The sequence below is a fragment of the Meles meles genome, chromosome 9, assembly GCF_922984935.1.
Source record: "Meles meles chromosome 9, mMelMel3.1 paternal haplotype, whole genome shotgun sequence".
Lineage (NCBI taxonomy): Eukaryota > Metazoa > Chordata > Mammalia > Carnivora > Mustelidae > Meles > Meles meles.
The window spans coordinates 17,623,104-17,636,226 of NC_060074.1; the positions used below are offsets into that span (position 1 = coordinate 17,623,104).

A 13,123-nucleotide genomic window follows, 5' to 3' on the forward strand; every position below is an offset into this window, starting at 1 on the left:
CCCGACTGAGGCCCTGCCATGCTCCTGGTAGTCCCCCACATAGCTCCTCTAGGGCGCTGGCACCCCCAGGCCCTGGAGGCTTTCCTCATGCCATCTGTTCATGCCTACACTACTCACTCCCAACTTGCTCACGGCCTCCTTCTACCATGTTCTGTGTGTCAGCTGGACTTCCTGTAGCTTGAGCTGCTTCTACCAATGGCTGTTCTGTCCACTGGTTGAACCTAATTCTTCATTTCAAGCCTTCCCAGTCATGTGTCTGTTATTCAACAGTGACTTCCTGGGCATCTTTGTTCTAAGCACCAGGGATATAGCAATGAACAAAAAAATGTTCCTGCCTTTGTAAAATTTACTTCTAACAGAGGGATACCGGCAACAGACAAACTAATTGATAAATAATATGGTATTGGGCTGATATCGACGTTAGGAAGAAAAACAAGGTGGAGTATGAGGACAGAAAATGACAGGGGTAGAGGGAAGGTGAAGACTTCTTCGATGAAGTGCCATCTGATGAGAAACCTGAATGAAGGAGTGAGGTGTGTGGAAATGGAGGGAAGGAGAAAAACCAGTGCAAAGCCCATGCGGTGGGAGCGAGCGCGGATGCTGCAGCAGCAGCAAGGCTGATGCGGCCGGAATTCCAGAGGGGAAGGGGCTACAAGGTGCAGCTGTGAAGACCAGATCAGCAAGTCTCACAGGCCAGGTGGGACTCCTGGATTTGACTCTGCATGTGTTGGAAGCCACCGGAAGGTTCTGACCGGGAAACTAAAACCATCGCATGTACATTCTCAAAGGCCTGCTCTCACGGCCGCCGCATACTGGAGGATTCCAATTATACGACATTCTGGAAAATGTCAAATTATACGGGCATGAAGACGTTGGCGGAGACAGAGGAAGGGGCAGACTGCAGGGCTGGATTATGGCGATGGTGAGAGGACTCTGTGTGTCGTCAAACTCAGAGAACTGCCGACCACAAAGAGTGAGTTTTACGGCATATGAACTCAAATGTCTGCGGGGCGGGGGAGGGCCACAGAAAGAGGAAGGGAGACCAATGTCACCCGGGGCAAAGGTGAGGACAACTAAGGCTAGAACGCTGGCAGCCAAGCTGGCACAATGTGTTTGGATTCAAGACCGCTGGAAAGTAGAGCCAAGAGATTTGTACGTTTTTTATCATCCGCTGTGCGCCTCTCACTGTGGGGCTGATGGGCTACAAATGTTTGCTCTACTCAGCTGTGACTTTTAACTTAAAACAGTCCTTGATACACATTTAGCCAGTGGCAACACCAGGAGCACAGCCTTGTACTGTTACATCCTGGTCCGGCGGCCGTTTGGCTACCCTGATGCACGCCCGAAAGTGCAAGATGCTTAGAGAGAAAGAATGGTCCTACTCAGCTTTTTAGTGCATTAGACCTCGCATACTACCTAGCAAATAGTGGAACTCAGCAAGTATCTGGGTAAAAACAAACAAACAAAATGTACTTAATTACAGAAAAAATTGCCTTCTGCCTGAAATTTCATCGAGTATCTATGACATTCACTGCACTGTATATATAAAAAAGCAAAAATCTTGAGAAATGGGGCAAAGAAAACTTGAAAAATCTGTTAATCTGTTAAGTGTAAGAAAACGTACCTTGAAAAAAAAAAAAAAAAGAAAATGTACCTTGAGGGGATAGGAATAAATAGTAAACAAAATAACCGTATGTAAGTAACGACTAAATACCTTCTGGAAAAGTTTTCTTTTAAATGAGGCTATGAAATTAATCCAATGGATCAGGACCGGCATATATAAATTAATATTTTATATACATATTTATGTATTAGCATATATATTTACATACACACAGTTTTTAACTAATGCAAACAATACTTTTTACTGTGAACTGCTGTCCGAAGTTTGAAAGTCTCTGCTGCAGAAAATCAAATCTGAACTCACCATTTTTTTGGCATGTTCTTCACACAGCGGGGTCTGGTGTGTAATGTCGAACACGGGCACAGAGCACTGCTGTCCGTCTGCGAACTTGGCTGTGCAACTTGAGAAAAGCTGCTGAGAGCGGTTCAAGAGGATATCTGTGGTTTTCAAAGTTAGGAATATAACGCACTGAAACTCAAAATTATTTAAGTTTTCAATTTTTATATAAAACTGTTTCTGGGGCGCCTCGGTGGTGTAGCTGGTTAAGCACCCGACTCTTGGTTTTCGCTCAGGCTGTGGTCTCAGGGTCCTGGGATCGGACTCAGTGCTCAGCAGGGAGTCGACTAGAGATCCTCTCTCCTTCTACCCCTCTCTCACTGCATGCGCGCACATGCTCTCTCTCGAAATAAATAAATTAGTCTTTAAGGAAAAAAAAAACTTCTTCCCTTATTTGTGTTTCCTAAGTAATAAATTTTCTTATCTATAAAAGCTGAATAACCAAGCCAACTACCGATGTGGGAAATGATAACTTGAATTTATCAGAAGATACTTCTAAAGGAGTCTCCTTCATGGCCATTCTGATTTTTGTTATTCCGAAAAAGCAGGGTAATTTCATTCTTAACACACTAACTCCTAGAAATTCCACTATAGTGGTTAGAAAATACCACTTTCTTTTAAGGAAAAGTTTCATATATAATCCTCATCAAGAATAAAAATTTTATTTAAAAATTTTTAAGAAAGAAAAAAAATGTTAAGATACAATTACAAAAACTCATCTATCCAAATTCGATTTTTCATTTCCCATTTCCAACATAAAACTCAAACGCACAACTAATGAAAAGTTACTTTTAGATCAAAATTTTATCATTAAAACTGGAACAGCAGCTTTACTTGATCAACATTTTTACACGTCCAAACTTTTAGCCCCTATAGCTGCATTTCCTCAAGACGTACTTCATACCTATCAAGCAGCACCTCTGTTTTTCCTTTATACTTTTTTTTTTTTTCAAATATTTTATTTATTTGACAGACAGAGATCACAACTAGGCAGAGAGACAGGCAGAGAGAGAGGAGGAAGCAGGCTCCCTGCAGGGCAGAGAGCCCGATGCGGGGCTCGATCCCAGGACCCTGGGATCATGACCTGAGCCGAAGGCAGAGGCTTTAACCCACTGAGCCACCCAGGCGCCCCTCCTTTATACTTTAATAGTTAAGGGTATTTATAAAACCTCGACTACATAGAAAGTGCTGCTGAAAATTTAATGCCAGAACAGAGAGGAGGGCAAAAAGTCAAAGATAATAAAGAAGAGCAAGTAACTGCTACTGTATAAATTTTTAAAATGTTACTCAATTTTAAATGTTTAATAAAAGTGAGAGTAATAAGATTTCAAAACCAGCCCGAAGCCCTTTACCACAGGTTTTCCTCAAGTATATTCTGTCTTAACGTATCTTCTTTCCTAGTCAGTGATGTTTATCTTTCTTCCATTTCAAATCAGCACTATGTTCAATACAGATAGCAAATTATTCCCAGGGCAAAAGGGACACCGTAAAACTGCGTAACTTTCTTGGAAGACTAAAATCAGATTTTGAATGATACAATTTGCCTTCTCCATGAATGGGTGTTATAGGTGCCTCCTAGAAGCTATGCAGAATCACGGCAAGCACAAGATTTCTTGCAACTGAGTGACCGCTGCCGGAAGAACCTGCTACTTGCCATCATTTTTCAGATTCTGATGTAATTCTTGAATACAAAGAATCACAACAATAGAAGTGGAAAAAAATTACTCAGGAGACTTCATAAAAATGCAAAGTTACATAAAAATCTTAAACATTAAAATAGTTAAGATTTCAAAAGTCATCCACTCAGCTTAAGAATGAAAATACCAGCCCTGAATGAGTTAATACTTTTCGGCGCACACTCAATTCAGTTAAGAGGATACGCTGGAAACAATGTCTGGTGAATGGAAGGGCTTTGTTAGGGCATGGTTCACCCTTCACGGTTCCACTGCAGGCGGCTGGCTCTACTGCCCTCAACTTGGTCCGGCTCATGCTGAGAAAGCAAAGAGACAAAATTCATTTTTAAAAGAATGCTGGGAGAATCCAGGGCAACTTTACAACACCAGGCTGGCAGGTTGTAACACCAACATTTTACCTTCCCACGTTCATTCACTAAGAAGGTGACTATGAGGTACAATGACCAGTTACAGTATTTCCCCAATCTACTGACGAAACCAGTAATTATATATTATAATTGATCTCAACGGACGCCTTTTTTTCTTTTTAAAGTGATTATTTTGGTTCCTTTGACGTCAGAAAGAGCCAGTGAGGAGACAAACAGGGATAAAGAACAGGGGACTGGACTATCAGACCTAATTCTGAGTCTCAGCTCTACCTCTTCCCAGCTGTGTGACCTTGGGCAAGTTACTTAACCTCGCTTAAGCCTCAACTTCCTCACCTATAAAGTGGAGATATAAGAGTACCTTTAGGGGACAGGTAAGCATCAAAAGATACAACACATCTAAAATACTTGTCATATATAGTGGATAGTTTAATACCTAGTAAATGGTTAATGGTTGTTAGTTCCTGGTATTATTATCCTCATTAGAGTCTGGTCATGTGAAGCTGCTAAACAGTGAATGTGCAAGAAACTTGACCTAATACAGAAGAAAGGTTTAATGACATGGAGAAATGGTTGATTTGCTCTCATGCTTCCAAAATGAACTCATTTTGGATACTTTTTTAAACTTTTAAAAATATGTACAATTCCATCTTCCATTAAATATCATCTCCCCTCTGTATATTCAAAATTTAAATATTTGATTCTTATTTTTAAATTCGTGAGTAGGCAATGTGTTCACATGGTCCCAGAAAAACCAGAGAATAAAAAGCTAGGCAACAACAAAGAGTCTACTTTCAGGGTACCTGGGTGGTTCACTGGATTAAGCATCTGCTTTCCGCTCAGGTCATGATCCCAGGGTTCTGGGATCAAGTCCCGCATCGGGCTCAAAAACAAAGAGACTTTTATAAAATAAAAAAATGTTTTAAAAAGTTCTCCTAGCTACCCTTGTCCCAATTTTCCAGTTCTCACTTCCTCTATAATAAGTATTCGTTTGAATAGTTTGTGGATCTTTCCATAGTTTTTTACAAACAAACATTAAAAATTAAAAATACATAATATTCAAGTTCTTAGAAGTACAAAATCGTCCTGTGATATCTGACTCTCTGAAGCATCACAAACTTGTAGGACTTTACACCTATCTGAGGGTAGAAAAGGAAATCTACATGATATGCTGAATCACAGGTCAGGCTTCACGAATGAAATATCTTTTCAACTGTTTCTGTATCTAAGGATTTTTTTAAAAGATTTTATTCATTTATTGGACAGAGAGATCACAAGCAGGCAGACAGGCAAGCTCCCCGCTAACCAGAGAGCCTGATGCGGGGCTCGATCCCAGGACCCTGAGACCGTGACCTGAGCCGAAGGCAGCAGCTTTAACCCACTGAACCACCGAGGCGCCCCCATATCTGAGGATTTCAACAGAATGATTTCTACTAATCAGAAGGTCATTCAGAACCCAAAGTACATATGAATCGAAAGAAAATCTCAATAAAATTTCTACTCTAATTCATATAAACCGTCCATACGAACAGAGAACCAGGTACCGCCATCAAAGCATTTAATTAAGGGCTCTGCCAGATGTGTCAGAACCACAAGGGAGCCATTAACTTGTGTCTGGAAACCGGACAGACAATGTCAAATAAATGAAGCCGTACTATTGTGGCAGCCTACGCCAATTCTCTTGGTCTAGATTTAAATAGAAGGCATTTCTCTATATTGAGTAGATTATTTTTGTGGAACACTTCAAGAATCTGCTCAGCCATTCACCAAGCCTCGGGTACAATACAGTCCCTCGTTTTTTCTTTATCCGAAGGGAACTACCCATTTCATTTTGTAAAATTGCTGATACGTTCCAACTCGCCAATCTTTCTTTTAAACAGTAACATAAACTCAAAGTCAGAATTTCAATACCGCCCCCCCCATGATGATTAAGGTAAAAATGCCTGATGTTAGACAGATTTTTATTATCCAAATAATCTCAACAAAACAAAAGGAGAATTACCAAAACGTTTTGATGTTTTTAATGTGAAAACACCTACTATGAGCTTCCATTTTGTATGATTAGATCCCCATTTTACAATAAAATTTCTACACAAACAACACTCGTCTCTGCAGGATTGTGGCTACAAGAGAAGTAGATCTGAGTTTACATACTTCAGCTATTTCAGTGGTTTAGTCCACATATTCACCAATATATATGACAAAGCTCTTAGATGAGAAAGGATAATGTTATTCAGTTTAGATCCAAACTCTACGTTAAAGGATTATCTATTAAAAGGCAGTCATCAGGAGCCCCTGGGTGGCTCAGTTGGTTAAAGCCTCTGTCTTGAGCTCAGGTCATGATCTCAGGGTCCTGGGATCAAGCCCCACATGGGGCTCTCTGCTTAGCAGGGAGCCTGCTCCCCCCCCCCCCCGCCTGCCTCTCTGCCCACTTGTGGTCTCTGTCTGTCAAATAAATAAAATCTTAAAAAAAAAAAAAAAGGCAGTCATCAAAGTTTTAACTTCTAAAACATTTAAAGGCAACTTTTTAAATGTCTTTTGTGGAACTAGTCTTTGAAAGCAAAAACATCAAATAGAGGGCATTATCCAACTGACAGCTGATTTTTGTGAGCCTGAAATATAACGTAAAGTAGTAAACTACCAACCACCAACCAAGGATTACGGCTCATTGTTAAGTGATTATCAGTGAGGCACTGACCAATAAACTTTTTACTAATCATGAGTGACAGAAACAAATGACATCAAATTAATAATTAGAGTTCATCTTTGTATTTGTTGAGTAATATTTAATTATCACAAAATTTTAAAAAAAATCACTAATGAAGGTTTGGGAAATGTTTGGGGAAAAAAAAAAAATGGGGGTGGGGGAGGATTCTGCCAGTTGAAAGTCATAGATAGATACAGTCTTCTACACAAATACCAATTGTCCCAAACTCAGAGTACAGTCCCTCACATCTCTGACAAGGTCCTAGTAATACACTAGATTCAATGTATACCATGCTCTACACACAGACTGCGTCACACCAGACAAAACTGAAGTCTCTACTGAAACTGTACACTTGAAAGCATTATCCAATGTAAATGTTAGATATCATTATTTTAAAACCTATGTTAAACCAAGTGAATTCTTTTCGACAAATAGAGAACAGACGTCTCTTCACTTGTTTAATTCTATCCGTTCATTCATCAATACCAGAGACTTAAGAACAAAATGTACATTGTTCCTGCCCTCGCAAAAATGACTGTCTAGCTTGCGGCGCCTGGGTGGCTCTGTCGGTTGCCTGCCTTCGCCTCAGGCCATATAATCTCAGGGTCCTGGGATCCAATTCTGTGCCCCGCTCCCTGCTCAGCAGGAAGTCTGCTTCTCCCTCTCCCTCTGCCTCCACTGCCCCCGCCGCTTGCGCTCTCTCTCAAAATAAGTAAGTCTTAAAAAAGAATAGACTGTCTAGCCTGACAGAAATATTAGTATGCAACTGGACAGTGAACCAGAGTATGGAGCGCAATAAGCATATGTAACTGGGGACCTAACGTAGTGGAAGCTGGGAGTGTTTCTCTGATTAAGTCTGAGTATGGAAGCTAAGACTTAAAGGACGTTCTAGAACGGACACTACCTCCCTCCCCACACAGGAGTCGGGGCTCTAAGAGTGAGTAATACACTGCAGGCAGCCGTCATTACATAGTATACGAGACACACACACCAAGTTTCAAACAACTCTACATGTCCTAAGCAGCAGAAAACTCTCACAGGCAGAGTATCTTTCTGATACATGCAACTGAAAAATAGGCTATTTTTTAATAATAAATATTAACGAAAACCAAAAATACATAAAACTAAAATGACATTTCAAAAAATATAAGGGTACGTAAGAAATATGATCAGAGGCTAAAGGGATTTTTTTTTTAATATTTTATTTATTTATTTGACAGACAGAGATCATAAGTAGTCAGAGAGGCAGGCAGAGAGAGAAGAAGAAGCAGGCTCCCTGGTCAGCAGAGAGCCTGATGCGGGGCTCGATCCCAGGACCCTGAGATCATGACCTGAGCCGAAGGCAGAGGCTTTAACCCACTGAGCCACCCAGGCGCCCCTATAAAGGGATTTTTAAAGTTTTGTTTTAAACTCCTTTTCCTCAGTGACTCATGATCACTATAGAAAAAATTTTTTAAGCTTTAATTTATCAATAATCCTGCCCTCTAAGAGATAGCTACTGATAATATTTTGGTATACAAACTCATAAGAGTGTGTGTGTGTGTGTGTGTATTTCAAGGTTACTATCTGAAAATATAATAGTAAGTAAAACTCCATAAAAAACTGTGTGTTCTGGGGCACCTGGGTGACTCAGTCGGTTAAGCATCTGCCTTCAGCTCAGGTCATGATCTCAGGATCCTGGGATCCAGCTCTGCGTTGGACTCCCTGCTCAGTGCCATGTTTTAAAGAATTAGTATCATGAGGGGCGCCTGGGTGGCTCAGTGGGTTAAGACTCTGCCTTCGGCCTGGGTCATGATCTTGGGGTCTTGGGGACCTGGGATCGAGCCCCGCATCGGGCTTTCTGCTCAGCAGGGAGCCTGCTTTCTCCTCTCTCTCTGCCTCTCTGCCTACTTGTGATCTCTGTCTGTCAAATCATAAATAAAATCTTAAAAAAAAAAATTAGTATCATGAGAAAACAGTCATAATCCAATGTTAAATGGGAAAAATTAGGAAATAAAATATACCTAGGGCATGATCTCAATTATGTTTTTTAATAGAAATACATGGCTCACTGGAGATTTCATACACACACAAACACACACATGTACACACACACAAAGAAAAAAGACTACAAGGAAATAATCAAAATGTTCACAGTGCTCATTCTCTGTTCTGTGCATGGTGATTATTATGGAAATCCCCCCAACTTTTTTCTATATTTTTCAGATTTAAAACAAACAAATACTTGGACTATAATATAAACAGAAAAGATTTTTCCCCCCAAAGAAATGCAATGTAATAAAGCATTCTGAAGACATAACATGCAGGATAATGGAGATACTAACAGAAAATACGCTAGAAACAAAATTTTTTTAAAAGTAAAAAGTAAAAAATATAAAATACTATTTCTGTAGTAAAAAAAACTGTAAATATCACTTTTAAATAATATATGAAATTGTTAAGCATTGTGACTGTTTTAGCATTCTCAAATACTTTACCGAATAAATTCTCGTCAAACTCTGGCAAAGTGACAGTAATACTTTTACGGACAGCTCGTGGCGATGTTCTCTCGCCACGCGATGTTAAATTTTCTCTGAGCAGCGAAAGCAAAACGCAACGCTCCAACATTTCAGGCTTAAATGCCCACGGTCTGCTGCGCCTCAATGAGCCTGTCCCAGAGGCAGGCGCCGGAGGCGGCGGAGCAGGCAGCTGCGCGGGGCTCTCACCTGGTCCGGCTGCACGCAGCCCGCTGCAGCTCCTGCATCAACTGACCGGTGCACTCCGGTTCGCGGCTGGCCGCCTGCAGCAACGCTTTCCTAAACGTGTGCCGGCATTTCTTTTGACGGGATTCTGCCCGCTCCAGGCGGCAGAGGTGCTTATATTTCTGCTGAAAGTAAGTGCAAAGTTGGGTCACCCTGGAGCTCCTACTCTCGGTATCATCGTCATCGGACCTGGAGAGGGCAGGGAGACAAGGGAGGAACTGATTAAATGTCAGGCTCGGTGTAGAGAGGGAGAAAGCGGGTCAAGAAGCGGGTCGGAGGCACAATTTGGGGCAGGTGGGCATGTGACAAAATTCGAGAATTCCAGTAGGGCTGAAAGGAAGTACAATATTCCGACTATAAAGGTAGCAGAGCCCACCCGGTGCTTTCAGACGCTTCACCTTTTCAGCATGTCAGAATCAGACACAGTGCATCAGGGTCTTTTCAATGTTACGGGACTTGGGGTTCTCGGGAAGAAAACAATTTCTTTACTTTCACTTACTAAAACGTCTGAGTAAATGACATGGCAGTAATGAGGAAACACTCAGTGTAATTTCATAACAGATAGGTCATACCAGAAACAGAGCAGTGAATTCCACCAGAGCCTTATCAAAGAGCTGCCTTTTTACATGTACTGGTTTTTTTTTTTTTTAAAGATTTTATTTATTTATTTGGCACACAGAACATAAGTAGGCAGAGAGAGAGGGAGACACAGGCTTTCCACTGAGCAGGGAGCCCAATGTGGGGCTTGATCCCAAGATCCCGGGATCATGACCTGAGCCGAAGGCAGCTGCTTAACCGACTGAGCCACCCAGGCGCCCTTACATGTACTGTTTTTAACTCCCCTTTTCCTGCTCAACACTTTAGAGAATGCGGACTGTAGGAGTCACAATCATTCTATAGCAATTTTTTTTTTTTAACACAGGAGATACCATTTTTTTAAAAAGATTTTTTTAAAAATTTGAGAGAGAGGGGGCGCCTGGGTGTCTCAGTGGGTTAAAGCCTCTGGCTTCCGCTCAGGTCATGATTCCGGGGTCTTGGGATCGAGCCCCACATCGGGCTCTCTGCTCGCTGGGGAGTCTGCTTCCTCCTCTCTCTCTGCGTGCCTCTCTGCCTACTTGTGATCTCTGTCAAATAAATAAAATCTTTAAAAAAAAAAAATTTGAGAGAGAGGAAGCAGGGCAAGTGTGAGGGGAAGGGGCAGAAGGAGAGGGAGAAGCAGACCCCCTGCTGAGCTCAATCCCAGGACTCCAGGATCATGATCTGAGCCAAAGGCAGACACTTTAAGGGACTTAGCCAGCCATGAACTCCCCACTTTGCAAATCTCTGGTCTAAGAAGTAAGCCCTAAGAAACATGTTCTCTTCAGTATAGTAGCTACTACAGATACACCAAGTGAAGGATCTTACTTCAATCTTTTTATTTATTTACCATTCAACATTTGCTGTACGTCTATTATGCGGAGTCCCGTAAAGGAGAAAAAAAAATTTAAGCAGTTTGCAATGCAGTGTTTTTTTTTTTTTAAAGATTTTATTTATTTATTTGACAGAGAGAGATCACAAGTAGGCAGGGAGGCAGGTAGAGAGAGAGGAAGGGAAGCAGGCTCCCTGCAGAGCTGAGAGCCCGATGCAGGACTCAATCCCAGGACCCTGGGATCATGACCTGAGCCAAAGGCAGAGGCCTTAACCCACTGAGCCACACAGTCGCCCCTGCAATGCAGTTTAGACGAGATAAACAGATCCCCAAAGTTAAACAATTCAAAAGACAATCAAAACAATAACTAATAACAGTAACAATAACTAAAAGCAATAACTAAAACAATGGGGCAGGCTGACCAATGACTCAAATATCTGACCTCCAATTAGAAATATCTAGGAGTTTTTCACAATTTGAGATCCCAAGACCTACCCTAGATCTACTGAACCAGAATTTCCACGGAATGGGGCCCAGGAATCTTTATTCTGAATTGTTCCCTGAAGTCCCACACCAGGTTTTCATTCGGGAGTCCCAGTCGAGCCAGTAGATACTATAAATATCTTCAATATGAGGCAGAGAACATACGGAGGTCTAGATATGGCTAACGTGCTATTAAAGTTCACAAGCAAGATTGTTGGATGAGAGGCTCGGCAGAGGAGACGCCAACAGAACCGAACTGTGAAGAAAGGGTAGAATTTGAAGAAAAAGGGAAAAACCTCACAAGGATAAATGAATACAAGCTGGGCTTCAGAGATGGACAGGATAGAGAACAACAAGTACTAAGTAGCTTGTTTTGGCTAAGACGTGGCGTACATAGGGGAGTGCAGTGGGTAAGGCAAACTTTCTAAACCTAACCTTTATTCTACCAGCAGCGAAGAACCTCAAAGAGTTTGAAGAAAATAGGTAACAGTAATAGAACCGTGCACGAGAAAGACGGCACTGTCAGCAGGCAGAAGTGAGGAAGACAGCCCCTTGGGTGGCTCAGGTCATGATCTCAGGGATCGAGCCCCGCATCGGGCTCTCTGCTCAGCGGGGAGCCTGCTTCCTCCTCTCTCTCTCTGCCTGCCTCTCTGCCTACTTGTGATCTCTGTCTGTTTAATTAATCAATCAATCAATCTTTAAAAAAAAAAAAAGAAGTAAGGAAGTGATAGGGAAGAGGGCAGGGAGGAAATCAGTATAGAACTCCAGGAAACAGGTTAACAAGAACCCACACGAGGGCAGCAGCAGCCGGAGTGCAGAAGAGGAAAGGGATCCTGCATGTATGAAAGGCAGATGTTGTCAACCGGGATGGGAGGATGCGAGGGACACTAATCATGTGGCCACTTCCGTCAGCCAAGACCAGGGAAGAGGAACACGAGCAGACCCGGGGCAGGAAATACATTGCATTTCAGGCATGAAGAAGGTCGAGTGCAGATGAGGTGTCCAAGGCAGCAGTGGGAGAAACTGTTGGAAACGATAAAAAGAGGAGCCCAAGAACGAAGGGACAGACTTCCTAGCCAACAGCTGGCCAACTGAAGGATGGGAGGCACTGTAACTGAAAGGCCACAGAGATAGTAGAAAGAACAAGACCTATAAGGGCCATTATCATAAAAGAATTAGCTCAATTTGGTGCCTGGATATGAAGGATAAGAAAGTCGATAATGACTCAATGACTTTGAACTTGCATAACTAGGAGAATGGAAGGGCTATTAAGAGAAAAAAGAGAGAGGAGAAACTGCAAGTCTTAAAGGGAGAGTAAAGCTCAGGTAGACAATCACTTGCCAAAGCTGTTATTTGGAAAGACTCTCTTATGGCGGGGAGGACACACCAGGTCGGCAGTTCTCAAGCCGACAGTGAATGCTGAGGCATGGATGTTGAGGCAGGTGTCATCATTGTAATAAAAATTTTCACAGCTTACGCAGAAGTTCCACGCGGATCTTGTTGCAGACCAGTAACACGCAGTCTGCAGACCCGCACAGGTCCATGGACTGGCCCCGGTGTGTCCTTAACGAGAAAATCTCCAACACGCCTCCCACTTGCAAGAGCTGTAACACTCGCATTTCACACCTGGCTGTGGAGAAGAGCAGCATTCCAGGCAGAGCGAGGCCAGCGGCCATCGTTTACCGGCAGCGACAGGCCTGCCACCTGCTGCGTTCTCAGTATTCTGTTTCCCCACCTGGGAAATCAAGGAGAGCTGGCTCACCTA

At 42.3% G+C, this 13,123-nt stretch overlaps 1 protein-coding gene across 6 annotated transcripts in view; it reads right to left on the reverse strand.

The window, feature by feature from the left end:
- Positions 1–13,123, reverse strand: part of INO80D (INO80 complex subunit D) — a 72,653-nt gene that overhangs the window by 17,575 nt on the left and 41,955 nt on the right. For all 6 annotated transcript variants that reach the window (XM_046019878.1, XM_046019875.1, XM_046019877.1 and 3 more), the window contains 3 exons: positions 9,432–9,656; positions 3,841–3,950; positions 1,928–2,061 (listed from right to left, as the gene is read on the reverse strand). In XM_046019878.1, coding sequence (XP_045875834.1) covers positions 1,928–2,061; positions 3,841–3,950; positions 9,432–9,656 — 469 coding nt within the window. The remainder of the gene's footprint in view (positions 1–1,927; positions 2,062–3,840; positions 3,951–9,431; positions 9,657–13,123) is intronic.